Raw genomic sequence first — 21,499 nt, 5'->3', positions numbered from 1 at the left:
TGGTCCCATAATCATATGGGAAGATGATTGACCACCAACCATTCATCAGTTGTTGCTTCAGGCTGAGATTGGGCATAGACCCTCCCTAGCTTGGGATTAAAAATCTCTTCCTGCCTCATCTAAGGCCCTGAGCTCTGTATCCCCTGGATGTTGAATCCTTGGAGATCAACATCCAGGGGCTAGAATCCTTGGAGTATCATCTATACATGAAACTTGTACTCTAGAAGATATAAACTTAACAAGAAGATTAAAAGGCGTGGACCAACTAATAAAAGTGGGAGAATAGTTATTAATGAACCAAGGAGTGAATGCACCCAGGTGAAAGAAGAGAGAGCCTTGTTAATCATGTTCCAGGAATCACTGAGATCTGTTTCTTGGTTATAACTGGAAGCCAGGATGCCTGTTCGTAGATGTTTTGGATATTACATTCAGTCTGACCTGACTTGTTTACAGATGTGCAGCAGATTTTGTTAATGACTACACAGACGCCTCCCTGCTTGGCTAGGAGGTAGTCTAGGGCAAGTCTATTGTCTAGAACTACAATTAACTAGAGATTTGGGGGATTCCTGAATTCCCTGTAGTGCCTCCCCTGTGTTGTAAGGCATGAGTTAGATTCTGTAAGGTTGTTTCATGATAGGTGAACTCTATCCAAGGGACGGCTATGCCAATTGCAGCTCCTACGCCTGCTAAGATTAGGCTAATGGCTCTTTTGGTTCTTGTCGGGGAAGTTTGTTGTGGACAGTTATTCCTGCTCCTGTCGGCCCTAATAGACCAAGAGTGCATTGTCCCTTGAATTGGGCATTGTCTATGCAGGGGTTAGCCAAGGCCCAGGCAAAGAGGTAAAATTTCCTTGTGGCCATCTGTCACAGGGAAGTTGGTATTTAAAGTGTCCACAAAGAAAGACATATCCTGGAGGTGCGTAAGCTCTCCTAGATTATGTGTGGTTTAGTCAGGTAGTGAGGTTGGGACCCCATGCAGGGGATGGCAAAAGTGGCCTTTCTATTAATTTGACATCTCTGGGCCCCCTAGGGGCCTTCCAAGCTTGAGGAGTGTGATAAATTAGTTTCCAATCTGGGGGTTCAAATTCCTCCCAATAAGGGAATTTTCCAGAAGGAGGTTGTTTTCCTTTCTATCAAAAACTTTGTGGGAGGCAGGGCAGCAGTGGGTGACGTTAGTATGACAGGATTGTGAGGTGACAAAGGTTTTGAGAAAGATAGCAGGGACAATGAAACCCCTGGTAAAAGTTCAGTTTGGTGTGGGTTTAGTGCGTGTCCCCCAGGGGATGCAAATAACATTGAAGGAAGAACAAATTAAGGTGTATGGCCATTTTCTCTGGATTTGATCATAGGGTGGAATGAGGTGAACACAGCCAAAGGGAGTCTTTGTGGTACTGAAGTGAACCTTCCCAGAGTAAGGCTTCCCAGAGTGCTTTGGGGGACCGGAAAGGAGAATGGTGTCTGGTCTTGTCGTTATAGTACTTGAGGCTTCTTGTGCTGACCTGAGGGTGGGGGTGGCAGATCCGAAAAACAGAAAGATTATTTGACAGGTTGGCAGGAGAGTTGTGTCTCTAATTCCTGTAGGTAATGGGGGAAATAAGCCAAGTAAGGCTAGAATGACCATTTTAAGAGTGAGGGAGATTGTTTAGGTGGGATGCTTGGCAGTGCATGAGCGAGGAAAAGAAGGAGGGCTACCGGAAACCCTAAGCAAAGAAAAAGACCTAAATCTCAGCAGCCAGATAGTGGGTCATTTACTTACAGTTCAAGGAGTCTTCTTTGGGTGGTTTTTTAAAGAGTAACTTTAAGTCCTCCAGGAATTCACAGGTATGGCTGTCCTGGTATTCCTACAAAGGCTCTGAAGAGAAAGGCTTTGTTCTAGAAAAGTTTATCCAGGATTGTAGGTCCGGTCACTTGCCTGCCATAGGGATGGCAAGCAAGACTTGGTAGGGTCCTTTCCATTTTGGAGTTAATTGGTCCTCTGGGAAGCCTTCCTTCTAAGTCTTGAGAGGACCCAGTCCCTGGGACATGTACTGGGCCTGCGAGAGGATGTGCCCAGGGACAGAAAGTTATGATTGACATAGTTGTGGAGAGCCTGTTGTATCTGTCCTAGCTTGATGATATGCTTAAGTTGCTCCTGAACCTCTGGGTCAAAATATATGTCAGAGGTTAAAAAGGGCCTCCTGTATAACATTTCAGAAGGGCTTAGTTCTAAGTTTGATTTGGGAGTCCCTCTGTACCTTAGGAGAGCTATGAGCAGAAGCCAGAGCTATGTCTTCAAGGTCTCCTGCCATAATTTAGCTAAGATTTTCTTTAAGGTATGGTTAGTCTTTTCTACCTTCACTGAAGACTGAGGCCTCCATGAACTATGTAAATGGTAGTTAGTGTCTAGGTGGGCTGTTTGTTGGTTAATTTTGGCCACAAAAGAAGAGTCATTGTCACTTTGGAAGTTTCGAGGCAGTCCAAACCTTGGAATGATATCCTTAAGGAGAGCTTTGGTTACCTCAGCTGCCTTTTCAGTCTGGGTAGGTAAGACCTCTACCCATACAGTAAATGAATGCCAGTCTATGAATACCAGGAGATAGCAGACACCCTGCGGGTAGGGGACATTTGTGTGAAATCTGTTTGCCTACCTTCTCCTGGGAAGGTACCCCTTCTCTGGAATGGCTTGAGAAGACAGGGTGGGGCCACTTTATTTCTCCCCCGGCTCATTAACTGAACAGAGAACGCAGGCTTGAGTGCCTCCTTCTATTGCTCAAGATAGGCCCCTCCCAATGGAGATCTTTGATATTAAAGAACGGGTGGCATCTCAACCTACATGGAGAGTCATGAAAAGATTTTATGATTTTCCATTGATCTTTAGTTGGGGACAGCAGTCTCTGATCTGTCATCCACCATCCTTCATTTTTTAGGGAAAAACCTTGCCTTTTCGCCCAGATGTTTTCATCAGGGGCATAACTTGGTTTGATGGGCAGAAGAATCGTATATGGAATTAGGGCCATAATAGAGGTATCTGACCTGGCAGCCTCCTTTGCAGCCTGTTGGCAAAGGGAGTTTTGCTGCGACCTATGTGGAGTGGAGGTCCCTGAGTGGGGGCGACAGGAGACTGAGAAAAACACAACACAGTTTAAAGAAAAGCGGGGGCCAGGTGGGACATTGTCCTCTGATGGAGAGACAACGAGCCCTGAGCATGGTCTCTGTGTTTATTATATAGGGGTTGGTTAGATAGAGCTCAAGGACCTTTTGCAAACAGGGAGACACTGCAGGCGCAGATTGTTCCGTTCCCAGGCTGTCTAACTGATACATATGTCTTCTGCAAAAGTTACAGTCTCATTCAGCTGAAGCTTGCAGTTATCTACCTCCTGTTCAACCTCAGCGGGTTCGGCTGTCGTCAGCTGCTGGCTTGATCCGCCTTGCAGAGGCAGGCAGTCAAGTGCAGCTTTGTTAAGCACTCAACCTTGGCTATGATGCCAGCCTTCTCTGTCCCCAACAGTTTCCTTTAGATATTTTAGTTGGGTCCCTTTGATGTCTCTTACAGTGGAACATGGCTGCTTCTTGGGGAAGGTTTACTGCCTCTAGTAGCCTTAAAATCTCTGGGCCATGTTTAATAGGAGAGTTTTTGCTATCAATAGTTTTCTCTTTTTCCAAATGGCAGCATGAGCATGCAAAACAAGGAAGGCATATTTAGAGTTTGTGTAAAGGTTGACTCTCTTGCCTTTTCCTAGTTCAAGAGCTCGGGTCAAAACTATGAGTTCAGCCTTTTGGGCCAAAGTTCTTGAGGGGAGAGACTTGGTGTCTGTGGTCTCCTGGAGACTCAGGATTGCATAGCCTGCCCTCTTTCTTCCCTGGCCAACAGAACTGCTTCCATCGGTGAACCATTCTACATCTGGGTTGTCAAGGGCTATGTTCTTTAAGTCAGGTCTGCTGGAGAATGCCTGTTCAATAGTTTCAACACAGTAACCCAAGATGTCCTGATTCTCAGGGCCCACTTCAGGAGTTAATGTAGCTGGATTTAGGTTTTGGCGTATTTTTAGAGTGAGCTCAAGGGAATCTAAGAGAAGGGCCTGGTATTTAGTAAGTCTTCTTCCCTTTAGCCAATGGTGTCCTTTTGCCTCAAGGACAGTTTGAACCTGATGTGGAATTTGGACTTCTAAAGGTTGTCCTAGGGTCAGCTTAGTAGCTTCTTCAGTTAACAAGTCAGTTACTGCTACTGTACATAGTCAGCCTCACCATCCAGTTGCCCAGAGTCAAACTGTTTTGAGAAGTAAGCCACTGGCCTAAGGATGTTGCCTAGCTTTTGCATTAGGACTTCTAAGGCAATCCTTTGGTTTTCTTCTACATACAGATTAAACGGCTTTTCTAGGCCAGGGAGGCCCAAGGCTGGGGCCTCAATTAGGGCTGCTGTATTGAGGGCCTTGAAGCCTCAGTTTAAGCCCTGGTTTTATTCTAAAGGCTCAGAATCAGGTCCTTTGATTGCCTTATAAGGGCACTTAGCTATCAGGCCAAATGCGGGGATCCAGATTTGGCAGAAACCTGCCATTCCTAAAAAGGTTCTTAATTGTTTTTTTGTCTGGAGACTATAAAATTTAGAATAGCTTTTTTCATTAGAGAGAGAGAGAGAGAGAGAGAGAGAGAGAGAGATTCCCTGAGTTAGGTGGTAGCCTAAATACTTGACCATTGAGCGGGAAAGCTGGGCCTATGGGAAGATACTCAGTATCCCTTTCCCCCCAGGAAATGAAGAATTAAGACAGTGTTGTAGCTGGAGTCCTATCTGGTGGGGCTACAGATCAGAACGTCATCAACATTGAATTTTGGCCCCATGTAGAAGCTCCAGTTACCAGAGACTTTACAAGCACTTGACCAAAAATATAAGGACTATCTTGGAACCCTTGAGGAGCTATGATCCCATTATATTGGGCCATTACATGGATGTCAGGATCCATGCATTCAAAAGCAAAGAGACTGACTATGTGGATGAAGTGGGATGCAAAACTATGCATCCTGGAGATCTAGGACTGTAAGCCATTTGGCCTGATGGGGAACTTGAGATAAGAGAGTATATGGTTTGGGTGCAATGAGGTAAATGGGAATCACAGTCTCATTAATACCTCGTATGTCCTGAACCATATACTACTCACCAGTTGGGGTTTTTTTGTTTGTTTGTTTTAAATAGGCAGTATAGGAGTGTTGTAAGGAGATTGACAAGGAACTATGAGTCCATGCTGAAGGAACTTGTCATTGAGAGGTTTTAGTCCCCTGTGGGCCTCTGGTCTCAGAGGGTACTGCTGTTTACAGGGGTATTGGGGCATTTTTTTTTTGTCAGTTTAACTTGTACAGGGGTACCTGGTGGCCCTCCCAAGTAGACCCTTACTAATGGCTTAACAGCAGACTGTATATGGGCTGGGATGGAATCTAACTGAGGGTGGACTGAGTCTTAGAGACCAAGAAAATATGGGGTTGCCATTCCTCTGGGTTAACACAAAGAAGTTGGATATTAGTACCTAGAGCCATCATTAAATCCCTTCTCATTAAGGGAAAAAGACATTATGTCATTGCCAGGAATTGTTGAGAAACTAAACAATGTTGAAGGCAGCAGCTGAGAGGCGGAGTAAAATACTTTTCTTTTAGCTGCCCACTTATCCCCATAATGGTACAAGCCTTGGGTGTTAAGGGACCCAATGTTCCATTGAGACTGAGTAGGTAGCTCCCTTGTCAATTAAAAAATTAACTTTTTTACCTTCAGAAGTCACCCAGGATTCTTCTGTAGTCATGAGATGTCTTTTGTGTGGAGCCACCAAGAACCCTGGGCCCCTTCAGTCTTCCTCAGTTAAGTCCATTATGTGTTCAGGACTCCCCTTTCCCTTCGGAGCTGGAGACAATCCCTTTTCCAATGGCCTGGCCAGTCACAAAGAGGGCAAAGCCCATGGGTTCTTTCCTGGGGAGGGGACACCAAGGTCCTGGCTTTCAGGGACATTGTCTGTTATAATGACCTGGCTCGCTGCACTTACAGCAAGCCCCCTTGGGAACTCGGGGGTGCCCTATTTGGGCATCTCAGTGTTCCCCTTAGGTGACCTTGAGGCTGCAAGGGCCAGCAACAGCAACTGCTACCAATTGAGCCTGCCACTTGGCCTGTCTGGTCTCACACTGGGCGCTTTCATCCCTTTCTGTCTGGTCATGGTTATTGTAAACCGTGAAGGCAGTTTCCAGTAACTGAGCCGTTGGAGACTGAGGGCCAAATTGAACTTTTTGTAACTTTCACTGATATCTCTGGTAGACTGACTAAAATCATTGACTGAGTAAGGCTTGTCCCTCAGAGGTGGAGGAGTTCATGTTCATATACTTTCTAAAGGCCTCAATCAGTCTGCCCTGAAATAGAGCAGGATTTTCTTCCTTTTCTTGAGTTACCTCTTTCACCTTTTCATAATTTACAGGCTTGACGACACATTTTTTTCATGCCACTTAAAAGGCAGTGTATCATATGGTCTCTTCTAGCAAGGTGTGCCTGTCCTACCTGGTAGTTCCAGACTGGGTTTTGGGCTGGGACTGCAGTTGTCCCCACTGCGTGTCTATGCAGTTGGGCTGCCGCCATTCCATCAGCATGTCCCTGCGGTGCTAACCAGATTCTGTTTCTCTTCAGGAGTACAGCAGGTAGACAGGGCAGTATGAATGTCCTTCCAGGAGAATATGAATGTCCCTCCACGCCAGGTCAAAAGACATTGTCAATGCTTGAGATTTATCTACAAACCAACTCAGGTCTTCAGAGAACCGGCCCATCTTTATTTTACACTGGGTGAAGTCGGTCACGCTAAATGGGACATGAACCCCAATGATACCCAGCTCTCCCTTTGCAACTTCTCTGAGAGGATATAACTTCGTGGGGCCTGGATAATAAGAGTTCCACTCCTGGTATGTCCTGTAGGGGCTGGGCTCCCATTAGTTGTGCATAAGGAGGTGGCATAGTAGGGGACTTATAGGCAGGGTGGAAGGTGCCAGAGAGGGTGTCCCAGGGGAACCTTGGGACAAGGAGGGGCCAGTCCCTGACCTTCATGTTCCTTTGCATTATCTCATGGGCATGATGGGAGTGCTGATAGGAAAGGGTCACCTAGGATGTCTGTATTCCCCTGGGGGGACTAGAAGAGGGGGAATGGGCATAGCAGATCTTACATGAGCCTTTTTTCGCTGGGTCTTGGTACAGGGCCGTGAAGGCTTGTATGCAAGGGGTTTTCCTGGCATTTGCGAAGAGATCTAATTGAAGAATAGTATTGTAATTTAAGGCCATTTTCAGGCCATGTTTCCCATTTCCCTAATTTATGTCTGGACAATGCTGTATTGCCAAAGAAAATGAGGTGGTTTTTGTTTGTTAGTTAGTTAGTTTGTTTTAAACCATCTAATTTGAAGTCCATCCAATTGGCCAGAATGCAGCCTAGAGGTGAGTCCTCAGAAATGGACAAGGAGCGGAGAACCAAGATGGCGGCGTAGGTAGACACACTGCGCCTCCTCACACAACCAGAACTGACAGAGAATCTAACAGCAAGGGGGACCAACACCAAGGAAATAGAAAATAAACATTCATCCAGACTGGTAGGAGGGGTGGAGAGGACTCGCGTGGCTGTGGCGGGACTGAGACTGGCGGAGTGTGGGACAAATGGCGCAGGCAGTCTGAGCACTAGCAGACCCTGCGGCCCCACATTCGCACAGATAAACCCAGAGGGCCGGACTCAGAGTGGCGGAGAGCGGGGCAGGCAGAGCAGCGGGTAGCACCCCGCGGCACCACATTCGCCCACAGATAAACCAGGACGAACGGCGGGGAGCGAAGCAGACCGCGCAACCCAGGGCTCCAGCATGGGGGAAATAAAGCCTCAAACCTCTGATTGAAAACGCCCGTGGAGGTTGGGGCGGCAGCAGGAGACACTCCCAGCCTCACTGGAGAGGGCGTTGGAGAGACCCACAGGGGCCTAGAGTGTGCACAGCCCCTCTTACTCGGGAACCAGCACCAGAGTGGCCCAGTTTGATTGTGGGTAGCGGAGTGAAAGATTGAAAGCCGGAGGAGAGTGAGGTGGGCCCCATTGCTCCCACTCGGCCCCTCCCCCACATACAGTGTCACAGCACAGCAACCAGCGCAACCCCGCCCCGGGGAACACCTAAGGCTCCGCCCCTTAAAGTAACAGACACGCCAAGGAAAAAAAAAAAAATGGCCCAAATGACAGAACACTTCAAAGCTCCAGAAAAAAAACAACTAAGCGAGGAAGAGATAGCCAACCTATCAGATGCACCGTTCAAAGCACTGGTTATCAAGATGCTCACAGAATTGGTTGAATCTATTCGAAAACCAGATGAAAAAATGAAGCCTATGCTAAGAGAAACAAAGGAAAATGTACAGGGAACCAATAGTGATGAGAAGGAAACTGGGACTCAAATCAACGGTGTGGACCAGAAGGAAGAAAGAAACATCCAACCAGAAAAGAATGAAGAAACAAGAACTTGGAAAAATGAGGAGAAGGTTAGGAACCTCCAGGACGCCTTGAAACGTTCCAACATCCGAATTATAGGGGTGCCAGAAGGAGAAGAGGAAGAACAAAAAATTGAAAGCTTATTTGAACAAATAATGAAGGAGAACTTCCCTCATCTGGCAAAGGAAATAGACTTCCGGGAAGTCCAGGAAGCTCAGAGAGTCCCAAAGAAGCTGGACCCAAGGAGGAACACACCAAGGCACATCATAATTACATTACTGAAGATTAAACGCAAGGACCTACATCCAAGATTACTGTATCCAGCAAAGCTATCATTTAGAATGGAAGGGAAGATAAAGTGCTTCTCAGATAAGGTCAAGTTAAAGGAGTTCATCATCACCCAGCCCTTATTATATGAAATGTTAAAGGGAGTTACCTAAGAAAAAGAAGATCAAAAATATGAACAGTAAAAATGACAGCAAACTCACAGTTATTAACGGCCACACATAAAACAAAAACGAGAGCAAACTAGGCAAACAACTAGAACATGAGGGTTGTCATTAAGGGAGTGGGAGGATGAGAGGGGGGGAAAGGTACAGAGAATAAGTAGCATAGATGATAGGTGGAAAATAGACAGGGGGAGGGTAAAAATAGTGTAGGAAATGTAGAAGCCAAAGAACTTATAAGTATGACCTATGGACATGAACTATAGGGGGGGAATGTGGGAGGGAGGGGGGTGGGCAGGATGGAGTGGAGTGGGGGGGGAAATGGGACAACTGTAATAGCATAATCAATAAATATATTTAAAAAACAAAAAAAAGAGAAATGGACAAGGAGCTTCCCATAATTCCTAGAGAAAGCAAAGGGGTGTATTAGTGCAGGTTAGGCATCCCAACATGTCCTCCCACTATGGGGTGGACTGAGAATCTACCTACTCATTTAGGGTGAGCTAAGAGGGTCTGAACCTAAGGATACAGGGTATCCCCTGCACTTACGAGTCTGGCCAGCCTGTCTGGGGCATCCAAGGGGTGGACCAGTGTGGTCCCTACTGTCATTGGCCTATGCCCTCTAGCTGGTGGGGATTTCTTTACTTGTCCAGGCATAGGGAAGCTTCTAGGGGAAAAGGAGGCCCTCAGGGGGAGCCAGTCTGTGACATCCCGGCTGCTGCCCCTTCTTTTTGGCCCAATAAAGGCCAGGGCCAGTTAAGGCCTGGGATGCCATGGTGTAAGCCTCATGAGGAAGCATCGTTCCAGTTAAAAGACTGATGCTGGTGATTAGAGCAATGGTCAGCAAGAACGGAGAAAACACCGTAGGAAGCCAGGGCATTTAGAGGGTAGTCCAGGGGAGGCCACAATGTTCACAGGACCATAGAATAGTCTGCAAGAGGTCCAGTATGCATTTGGATCAAGTAAAACTGAGGCGCATGCGGAAAGAGGGTACAGACATCTGTAGAGTAGCAGGAAATGAGATGACTGAAAATTAGGACAAATGTCTAGATAGCAGTAAAAGAGTGGTGTAAGCATTGTTAATCCCATGTCTGGTTTATAAGATCACAAATGTGGTGTTTTGTGGCTGTATTTAGTCGGGAAGCTAAATGATGGATCATGTTTGGATGTCTGGTTCCCAGAAAAAGAGAAAAATCTGAGAAAAGGGGGTGTTTACGAAAGGCAGAGGTGAAATGAGGCAAGTCTTATGAGCAACTGAAGGTAGAAAACTTACTCTTCTGGGATGTGGGTCTGAGGCTGTTGGTCGTGTAGGAGGGGGACTTAAGAATGAGTGAGAAAGAGTGAGTGAGAAAGAGAGACTTAGTCCAGAATGAAGGAGAGAAACAAGAGGAGGGTTCCTAGAGACAGGGTCAGGAGGTGAGCCGAGAAAAAGCTGCAGCAGCTCACTGTTCTCCTGGTTGCAAGTCTCACAAGGCAATGCTGTGAAAGGTAGAGACATCGTGGCTGACTTACCAGGCTGATGCTGGAGGACACCACGGAGGCCAAGGGAGACCTCAGCCTGACAGCAGGGTCCAGGTCCTTGTCATTGCACAAGAGAGAATTTGAGGATTAGACAGAAAGATTCAGCAAAGCACAGTAAATTTACTAAGGCAAAAGTACACATTTGAGAAGGGAGTGCTGGTGAACTCTGAGAATGAGATACTCCATTGAAGTATGGGTAGAAGGTTTTTATTAAACATAGGAAAAGGTGGGGGGATAGGATGGTGTGCAGCTTCTTTTTTTTTTTTTATTGATTTTGAGAGAGAGAGAGAAACATTTATTTTGTTCCACTCAGTTATGCCTTTATTAGTTGCTTCCTCTATGTGCCCTGACTGGAGATTGAACCCCTCAACGCTGGCATGTTGGGACAGCGCTCTAACCACCTGAACTAACCTGCCAGGGCCAGTCATCAGCTTCTGATGCTGGTGGGGTGACTGCTGATGTGACTTGTCCTCGTCCCTCCTCTCCAGTTACTGATTTCTTTTTTACTTCTCCCACAACTGTCATGGTGATGTGGGGTCAGAGTAGGTTGAAAACCACATGTAAATTTATTGTATTACAATGACCCTGTTGGTCACTTGTTTGTCAATACAGCTGCTGGCTGGGTGAGACCATTTTTTGTTTGTCTTCACCACAGGAAATTGGGAGAGGAAAGGAGGGGAACAGGTTGTCTACAAAAGTTGCAGTGTTCCAGCCAGGATGGAAAACGGGAGGGGTAGAGAGAGCTTGAGGCGTTTCTTCCCTATTCTAACTTTCCTGCCTCAAATGTAGTCTTTCTTTCTCAAAATACGTTGTTATCCTATACTCACCCTTCTTGTGATGATGTGAGATGATAAAATGCCTTCATGATGACGTGAAGAGAGATGAATGAGACATTATTTAATAAGTAAAATAAGTGTTACTTGAACACAAGCACTTACGTGCCACAGCAGTCGGTCTGATAACAAATCTGACAACTTAGCTCCTAAATGATTCGGGCAGGAATGTGTACAGGGTGGACAAAGGGATGATTTATGTGTTTGGATCATGGTTGACCTTGGGTAACTGAAACAGTAGAAAGCAAAACCTCAGAAAAGGGGGGACTACTGTCAATTGAAATAAATCAAAGGCTCATATGAGAATTGCTCATAGCTATAGATGAAGTGTTAGAGCCAGAATGTGTGTTGGTGAAGGAGTAGGAAGTAAATTCTGGTTAGAAGATAGTTAGTAAGTCTTAGTCCTTTTGAGAATCTAAAAATGGCATTTTGTCCAGGAAACCCAGGAACATTTGTATTTTGCCCTTGACAGATGTTCCTTTTCTCAAATTTGCTGAAGAATAATATGAGTACAGGTCAGGGATCAGCAAGCTATTCACTTTGGCTTATGAAAATGGAAAAAGAGGAAGTGTTTGCCCCATTGTTTATAGAAAATATTTCCTTTTCTGTCCCAAGGCTTTCTCAGGTAGGGCTAACCTAAGTTATGGTCCCACATATAGACGAAGAGGAGAGGGAGAGAGAAAGAGAAAGAAAGAGATACGGTTCTCTGTTCCTACTACTCAAGCTACTTGAAGGAAAAAACAAAAGAAAGGCTGTATCCTTGTGTATTTGATCTCTAACCAAGCATGATGATGCCAACCATTTAAACAGTGGCCAATAAAGTGCTTTACAATTGAACAACATTATCAGTACTCCTCTTCCTAATGGAGGAAAGAGCCTTAATATTTTGGGCAGTGTAGAGGAGGGAGATTTGAAGACAGGAGTCTGTGCCCCTAGCTGGATATCAACAATTGGGGGAGGATGAATTAGAGAGGATCATGAATACCAAGCAAAAAGTTTCAACATTTAAAAAAAAAATTCTCACTTCATGTTGAATGTTAAGTTTCCTTTTCATTTTAGGAATTGGAAAATGACACAGCTTTTCAGCAAGCTGTGAGAACCAGTCATGGAAGAAGACCTCCAGTAAGTAAATTAATTTTTATTGGGGTAAAAAACACATAACATAAAATTTACTATCTTAACCATTTTTATTTGCTTTTTTTTTTTTTATCGTTGTTCTATTGCTGTCGTCCCAATTTCCCCCATTGCTCTCCCCTGCCCTGCCCATTCCCCCTCCCACAAGCAATCCCCACCCTGTGGTCCATGTCCCTGAGTCATTTACTCCTGTTCCTTGACTAAACCCTTCCCCTTCTTTCCCCCGCTCCCCTCTCCCCTCTGGTTGCTGTCAGTCTGTTCCTTGTTTTCATGCTTCAGTTTTGCTCATTTGTTTGTTTTGTTTAGTTGGTTCCTCTTATAGGTGAGATCATACGGTATTTGTCTTTTGCCAGCCTGCTTTATTTCACTTAACATAGTGCTCTCCAGTTCCATCCATGCTGTTGCAAAAGGTAGGAGTTCTTTCTGCTGCGTAGTATTCCATTGTATAAATGTACCACAACTTTTTATCCATTCTTCTAGTGATGGGCACTTGCACTGTTTCCAGATCTTGGCTATTGTGAATAATGTTGCAATGAACATATGGGTGCATATGTTCTTTCAAATTATTGTTCTGAGATTCTTAGGATATATTCCCAGAAGTGGGATTGCTCTGTCAAAAGGCATTTGTATTTTTAATTTCTCGAGGAAACTCCATATTGTTTTTCACAGAGGCTGCACCAGTCTGCATTCCTACCAACAGTGCACTAGGGTTCCTTTTTTCTCCACATCCTCGCCAGCACCTGTTTGTTGAATGATTAATGTCAGCCAATCTGGCAGGTGTGGGGTGATATGTAATTGTGATTTGAATTTGCATTCTCTGATAACTAGTGATGTTGAGCATTTTTTCTTACGTTTATTGGCCATTTGTATGTTTTCTTTGAAGAAGTGCCTGTTCAGGTCTTTTGCCGATTTTTTAATTGGATTGTTTGTCTTCCTGGTGTTGAGTTGTAGAAGTTTTTTTTATATTTTGGAAATTAACCCCTTATCAGATGTATCATTGGCAAATATGTTCTCTCATAGAGTGGGTTCCCTTTTAATTTTGTTGATGGTTTCTTTTGCTGTGCAAAAGCTTTTTACTTGGATATAGTTCCATTTGTTTATATTTTCTTTTGTTTCCCTTGCCTTAGGAGATATACCGGAAAAAAGATATTCCTAGGACAAATGTCTGAGATGTTACAGCTTGTTTTCTTGTAGGATTTTTAAGGTTTTGTAACTTATGTTTAAATCTTTTACCCACTTTGAGTTTATTCTTGTGTGGGGGAAGGTGGTCTAATTTAACTTTTTTGCATGTGTCTATTCAATTTTCCCAAAATCACTTATTGAAAAGACTGCTTTTACTCCATTGTAGGCTCTTGCCTCCTTTGACCATAAAGGCATGCATATATTTCTGGGCTCTCCATTGTGTTCCATTGATCTACATGCCTGCTCCGATGCCAGTACTACACTGTGTTGATTACAGTGGCCTTGTAGTACAGTTTGATATCAGATATGTGATCCTTTCTACTTTGTTCTTCTTTCTCAAGATTGCTATGGCTATTTGGGGTCTTTTTGGTTCCATATACATTTTGGAGTATTTGTTCTAGATCTGTGAAATATGCCGTTGGTATCTTAATAGGAATTGCATTGAATCTACAGATTGTTTTGGGTAGTATGGACATTTTAATGACGTTAATTCTTCCAATCCACGAACGTGGTAATTGCTTCCATTTATTTGTATCTTCTTTAATTTATTTTCTCAATGTCCTATAATTTTCATAGTACAGGTCTTTTACCTCCTTGTTTAAATTTATCCTAGGTACCTTAACTATTGTTGTTGTAATAGTAAATAGGATTTTTATCTTATCTTCTCTTTCTAATAATTCCTCATTAGTTTATAAAAACACCACTGATTTCTGAATATTAATATTGTATCCTGCTACTTTGCCAAATTCATTTATTAGATATAGTAGTTTTTGGTGGAGTCTATATTTTTCTATGTACAATATCATTTCATCTGCAAATAATGATAGTTTTACATCCTCCTCTGCAATTTGGATGGCTTTTATTTTTCTTCTAGTCTAATTTCTGTGGCTAGGACTTCCAGTGCTATGTCAAATAAGATTGGTGAAAGCTGACATTCCTGCCTTGTTCCTGATCTTAAGGAAAAAGCTTGTAGTTTTTGCCCATTGAGTATCATGTTGACTGTAGGTTTGTCATACATGACCTTTATTATTTTGAGGTATGTTCCTTTTATTCCCACTTTGTAGAGAACTTTTATCATAAATCGGTGCTGGATTTTATCAAATGCTTTTTCTGCGCCTGTTTATATGATCATGTAATTTTTTTATCCTTCATTTTGTTTATATAATGCATTACATTTATTGATTTGCAAATATTGTACCAATCTTGCATCCTCAGAATAAATCCCACTTGGTCATGGTGTATGATCTTTTTTACTATATTGCTGGATCTGGTTTGCTGATATTTTCCTTAGAATTTTAGCATCTATGTTCATCAGAGATATTAGACTATAATTTTCTTTCTTTGTAGTGTCTTCATCTGGTTTTGGAATTATGATAGTGCTGGTCTTGTTAAAAAAGCTTGGAGGTTTTTCCTCCTCTTGAATTATTTGGAATAATTAGAGAAGGAGAGATGTTAGTTCTTCTTTGAAGGATTGATAAAATTCGCCTGTGAAGCCTTCTGGTCCAGGAGTTTTTGTTGGGAGGTTTTTGATTACTACTTCAATTTTACTAGTTGTAATCTATTAGAATCTCTGATTCTGTTCTTCTTGATTCAGTTTTGGAAGATTGTATATTTCTAGTAATTTATCTACTTTGGCTAGGTTGTGCAGTTTGTTGGCATATACTTGTTCATAGTATTGTCTGATAATCCTTTGTATTTCTGTGATGTCAATTGTTATTTCTCTTTTATATCTGGTTTTATTTATTTGGGTCTTCTCTTATATGAAAAATTTTGTTATTGTTGTTCCAGTACATTTGTCTCCATCTTCACCCCACCACTCTCCCCCTGCCGCACCCATCCACACCCTCCCACCCTCAAACCCACCCACTTTGGCTTTGTCCATTTGTCCTTTATACATGTTCCTTGATGTCCCTCACATTATACCCTATTATCTCTCTCCCTGCTCCTCTCTGATTACTATAATGTTGTTTTTTATTTCAATGTCTTTGGTTGTACTTTGCTTGCTCATTTGTTTTGTCGATTAGATCCCACTTATAGGTGAGATTATATGGTATTTCTCTTTCATTGCCTGGCTTGTTTCAGTTAGCACAATGCTCTCTAGATCTATCCATGCTATCAAGAAGGGTAGGAGCTCCTTCTTTCTTTCTGCTGTCTAGTATTCCATTGTGTAAGTGTACCATTGGTTTTTGATCCACTCATTTATTGGTGGGAACTTAGGTTGCTTACAGCACTTGGCTATTGTGAATTGTGCTGCTATCAACATTGGGGTGCATAGATTCTTTTGGATTGGTGTTTCAGGGCTCTTAGGGTATAATCCCAAACAGTGTCATTGCAGAGTCAAAAGGCAGTTCCATTTTCAGTTTTCTGAGCAAGTTCCATACTGTTTTCCACAGAGGCTTCACCAGTCTGCATTCCCACCAACTGCACTAGGGTTCACTTTTCTCTGCATCCTCTCCAACACTTGTTTGTTCATTTGTTTATGATGACCATTCTCACCAGTGTGAAGTGGCATCTTATTGTGGTTTTAATTTGCATCTCTCAGATGGCTAGTGATGTTGAGCATCTTTTCATATGTCTCTGGGCCCTCTGTTATGTCCTTCTTGGAGAAATGTCTGTTTAGATCCTTTGCCCATTTTTTCCTCCTTTTTAAAAAAAATTTATTTTATTGTCGTTCAATTACATTTGTCTGCATTTTCCCCCCACCACTCCCTCCCACCCCAGCCAAACCCACCCCTCTACCTTGCTTCCACCCTCCCCCTTGGTTTTGTCCATGCATCCTTTATAGTTGTTCCTGGGAACCCTTCCCCCCATTGCCCCCTCCCCCTTCCCCTCTGGTTATTGTTAGATTGTTCTTAATTTCAATGTCTCTGGTTATATTTTGTTTGCTTTTTTCTTTTGTTGATTAGGTTACAGTTAAAGGTGAGATCGTATGGTATTTGTCCCTCACCGCCTGGCTTATTTCACTTAGCATAATGCTCTCCAGTTCCATCCATGCTGTCTCAAAGGGTAGGAGCTCCTTTCTCTCTGCTGCATAGAATTCCATTGTGTAAACGTACCATAGTTTTTTGATCCACTCATTTGCTGATGGGCACTTAGGTTGCTTCCAGTACTTGGCTATTGTAAATTGTGCTGCTGTGAACACTGGGGTGCATAGGTTCAAAAGAACCTATGGATTGGATTGGTGTTTCAGGGCTCTTGAGATATAGTCTCAGCAGTGGAATTGCTGGGTCAAAGGGCAGTTCCATTTTTAGTTTTCTGAGGAAATTCCATACTGTTTTCCACAGTTGCTGCACCAGTCTTCATTCCCACCAACAGTGCACTAGGGTCCCCTTTTCTCCACATCCTCTCCAGCACTTGTTTGTGGATTTGTTTATGTTGGCCACTCTGACTGGTGTGAGATGGTACCTGATTGTGGTTTTAATTTCTATCTCTCTGATGGCTAGTGATGCTGAGCATCTTTTAATATGTCTCTGGGCCCTCTGTATGTCTTCCTTGGAGAAGTGTCTGTTCAAGTCTTTTGCCCATTTTTTTAATTGGGTTGTCTTCCTGGAGTGGAGTAGTATGAGTTCTTTATATATTTGGAGATCAAACCCTTGTCTGAGGTATCATTGGCAAATATGTTTTCCCATATAGTTCGTTGTCTTCATTTTAATGCTGTTTTCTTTAACCATCCAGAAGCTTATTCTTCTTCCCCCTTTGTCAAATATTAATTAACCATAAAGACTTGGGTTTATTTCGGGGTCCTCTGTCCTGTTCCATTGGTCTATGTGTCTGTTCTTATGCCAGTGCCAGGCTGTTTTGATTATAGTGGCCTTGTAATACATTTTGATATCAGGTATTATATCCCTCCTACTTTACTCTTCTTTCTCAAAATTGCTGCGGCTCTTTGGGGTCATTTACGGTTCCATATAAATTTTTGAAATGTTTGTTCTATATCTGTGTCATTGATACCAAATATGTCATTGGTATTTTAATAGGGATTGCATTGAATCTATAAATTGCTTTGGGTAGTATGGACATTTTGGTGATGTTGATTCTTCTAATCCATGAACACGGTACATGCTTCCACTTATTTGTGTCTGCCTTAATTTCTTTCTTCAGTGTTGTATAGTTTTCTGAGTACAGGCCTGTCACCTTGTTGTTAAGGTTTATCTCTAGGTACGTTATTTTTCCTGTTGCTATATCAAATGGATTTTTTTCTTGATATCTGATTCTGATCTTTTGTTGTTGGTGTATAAAAATATCTTTGATTTCTGAACATTGACTTTTTTTAAATTTTTATTGTTATTCAATTACAGTTGTCTGCCTTTCTTCCCATCCCTCCACCTGAATATTGACTTTAAACCTTGTTGTTTTGCCAAATTCACTTATGAGGCCGAGTAGTTTTTGGGTGGAGTCTATAGGGTTTTCCATGTACACTATCATATCATATGCAAACTGTTGACAGTTTTACTTCCTCCTTTGAAAATTTGGATGCCTTTTATTTCTCTTTCTTGCCTGATCACTGTGGCTAGGACTTCTAATACTATATTGAATAGAAGTGGTTAAAGTGGACATCCTTGTCTTGTTCGTGATCTTAGTGGGAAAGCTTTTAGTTTTTGCCCGTTGGGTATGATACTGGCTGTAGGTCTCTTGTATATGGCCTTTATCATGTGGAGGATGCTCCCTCTACTCCCAGTTTGCTGAGTGTTTTTATCATAAATTGGTACTGTACCTTAACGAATTCTTTTTCTGCATCTATTGATATGATCATGTGATTTTCTTGTTTCCTTTTGTTATGTGATGTATTACATTTTTTGATTTGTGAATGTTCTACCATCCTTGCATCCTTGGGATGAATGCCATTTGATCATGATATATGATCTTTTTAATGTATTGTTGGATACAGTTTACCAATATTTTGTTGAGGGTTTTGGCCTCTATGTTCATCAGTGATATTGGCTGATAGTTTTCTCTCTTTGTTGTGTCTTTATCTGATTGTGGAATTGGGGTGATGCTGGCTTTGTAAAAAGACTTTGGGAGTATGCCCTCTTCTTGGATCTTTTGGAATATCTGGGAAGGAGAGTGCTGACCCAGCTCTCTTCCAAGGATCCTGCAGCCCCTGCCCCTGGTGGCATGAGCTGGCCCCAGGCCGCAGCAGCCTTGGTCCTCACGCAGGTCCCAGGGACCTTATTGTCCCAACGCATTCTCCTTACCGCCTGTTTTTCAACATCCTCTGCAGTTTGGCCTCCAAACTTCATATAAGCTGGGATTCTGTTGGCTGTTCTCTCTGTTGCTCAGAAGATCGGCTAGTTGTTCCAGCTAGGCACAGGGGGAAGTGGGCTCTGATCCCACCTACCTAGCTGCCATGTGTTTAGGTGTCTTTTTTTTTTTTCTTGATGAGCATGGTTAAAGGTTCATCAATCTTGTTTATCTTTTCAAAGAATCAGTTTTAGTTTCATTGGTCTTTCATATTGTTGTTTTATTCTCCATGTCATTTATTTTCACTCTGATCTTTACTATCTCCTTCCTTCTACTTAACTCCAGACTTCATTTTTGATTCATTTTCTAGTTCTGTGAGGTGTATGGTTAGATTGTTTATGTGAGATTTTTCTTGCTTTTTGAGGTAGGCCTATAATAATACTATGAACTTCCCTCTTGGGACTGCTTTTGCTATGTGTCATAGATTTCAGGTTGTCAGCTGTTTACTTTCGTTTGTTTCCAGATAGTTTTTTTTATTTCTTCCTTGATCTCATTATTATCCATTCATTGTTTAATAACATGCTATTTAGCTTCCGTGTGTTTGAATGTTTTCTAATTTTTTTTGGTTGCTGTTGATTTCTAGTTTCATACCGTTGTGGTCAGAGAAGATGCTTGATATGATTTCAATCTTCTTGAATTTGATAAGTCTTATTTTGTGTCCTAACATGTGGTCTATCTTCAAGAATGTTCCATGTTTACTTAAGAAGAATGTATATTATACTGCTTTGGATAAAATGTTCAGTAAATATCAGTAAAGTCCTTCAGATCCAGTGTGTCATTTAACGTCGCTGTTACCTTGTTGATCTTTTGTCTGGAAGATCTATTCATTGATGACAGTGGGGTGTTAAAATCCCCTACTATGACTGTATTGTTGTTGATCTGTTCCTTAATGTCCACCAATTTTCTTTATATATTTAGGTGCTTCTATGTTAGGTGCATATATTTATAAGGGTTATATTCTCTTGTTGGATTCCCCCCTAAGTATTATGTAGTGACCTTCTTTGTCTCTTTGCCTTTGTTTTGAAGACTATTTTGTCAGATATAAGTATTTCTACCCCAGTCTTTTGTTCATTTCTATTTGCATGGAATATTTTTCCACCCCTTGAATTCAGTGTACATCTTTTTTCCTGAGGTGGCTTTCTTATAGATAGCATATCTATATGCTATCTATATAGATATGGGTGATGTTTTCTTATCCACTCAGCTACCCTATGTATTTTGATGGAGCATTTAATCCATTTACATTTATGGTTATTATTGATAAGTAGTTATTTATTGCCATTTTATTCTTTGTATCTATGTTCCACTCTCTCTATTTCTTTTTCTTCTTAAATCAGGACTTTTAACATTTCTTGCAGTACTAATTTGGTTGTAATGGTTGCAGATCCTTGCTTTTTATCACTTTGAATATTTCATGCCAATCCCTCCCAGCCTGAAGTGTTTCTGTTAAGAAATCAGCTGACAGCCTTATGGGACAGCTCCATTGTAGGTAGTTAATTCTCTCTCTTTTGCTGCTTTGAAGATCTCTCATTGTGTTTAACCTTTGCTATTTTAATTATGGTGTGTCTTGGTGTGGTCTCTTTGGTTTTATGTTCATTTAGACTCTGTGCTTCCTGAACTTAGGTGACTATTTCCTTCACCAGGTTAGGGAAGTTTTCAGCCATTATTTCTTTGAACAGTTTCTCAATCCCCTGCTCTCTCTCTTCTCCTGGTACCCCTATGATGCAGATGTGGTTATGCTTGATGTTGTCCCAGAGGTTCTTTAGACTTTTCTTTTTGATGTTTTCTTCCTTTCTGATGTTTTTTGATGCTTTCTTTTTGATGTTTTGCTTGGTACTTACTGTTGTCCTCTAAATCACTGATTGGATCTTCTACTTCATCTAACCTGCTGTTGATTCCTTCTAGTGTATTCTTCATTTCTGACTCATTCTTTTTTAGTTTATGTGTCCCTTTTAATGCTTACTACCTGTTTGAGCTATCGCTGAGATCATCTATTCTTTCCCTGTGGTCCTTGAGTATCCTTATAACCATTGTTTTAAACTCTGCATCTGGCATTTTGTTGCTTCCATTTCATTACAGTCTCTTTCTGGGGGGTTTTCTTGTTCTTTCATTTTGGGCATATTTCTTTGTCTCCCCACTTTGTCAGTGTGTTGATTATGTCCTTTGCTGAACAAAAATATAATCCCCAATAGCTGGGGTTATTACAAGGGCAGCCACCTTGGTAGGCCCCCAGCTTTCCTCAGGCCTGTGAGTCTACAAAAAGCTATGTACAGCTTCTTAGCCATGCCTTTGGAATAAGCAGATACCTGTAGGAGAAAAGCAGACCCTAATGCAGGCTGCCCCCTCAAGCCTTCCCCTTTCCTTATCTGGAGAACTTGTAATTCTTTACTGCCTCAATGGTTCTCTAAATGTATTCAAACTGATATTTTACAAAACTGCTTTTGTCCCCAGGTTATTAATTCTTAGTGGAAATGTTATTTAAAACAGCAGTTCATCATAGCCAGAAGTAGAGCTTCTGTATTGATGTTTTCATCAAATGTTTCAAACAAATATGCCTACCAACTGACATCTTGAAGTCAGTTTCACCTACATGGTCCTGTTTGATTCCAACTACAATTTTGTGATCAGCATACTTTGTATCTTTATTTCAAAGGTGAGAAACTTTAGGTTCAAAGAAATTAAATAAACTCAGCTAGTAG

General features: G+C 42.2%; 1 protein-coding gene across 3 annotated transcripts in view; it reads left to right on the top strand.

Moving 5' to 3' along the window:
* IFT88 (intraflagellar transport 88) overlaps window positions 1-21,499 on the top strand; it is a 162,222-nt gene that overhangs the window by 11,630 nt on the left and 129,093 nt on the right. For all 3 annotated transcript variants that reach the window (XM_045188078.3, XM_053920673.2, XM_024580745.4), the window contains exon 3: window positions 12,303-12,365. In XM_045188078.3, coding sequence (XP_045044013.1) covers window positions 12,303-12,365 — 63 coding nt within the window. The remainder of the gene's footprint in view (window positions 1-12,302; window positions 12,366-21,499) is intronic.

Source organism: Desmodus rotundus, chromosome 3 (assembly GCF_022682495.2).
Source record: "Desmodus rotundus isolate HL8 chromosome 3, HLdesRot8A.1, whole genome shotgun sequence".
Classification (NCBI taxonomy): Eukaryota; Metazoa; Chordata; class Mammalia; order Chiroptera; family Phyllostomidae; genus Desmodus; species Desmodus rotundus.
This window is presented reverse-complemented; position numbering and strand designations above follow the sequence as displayed.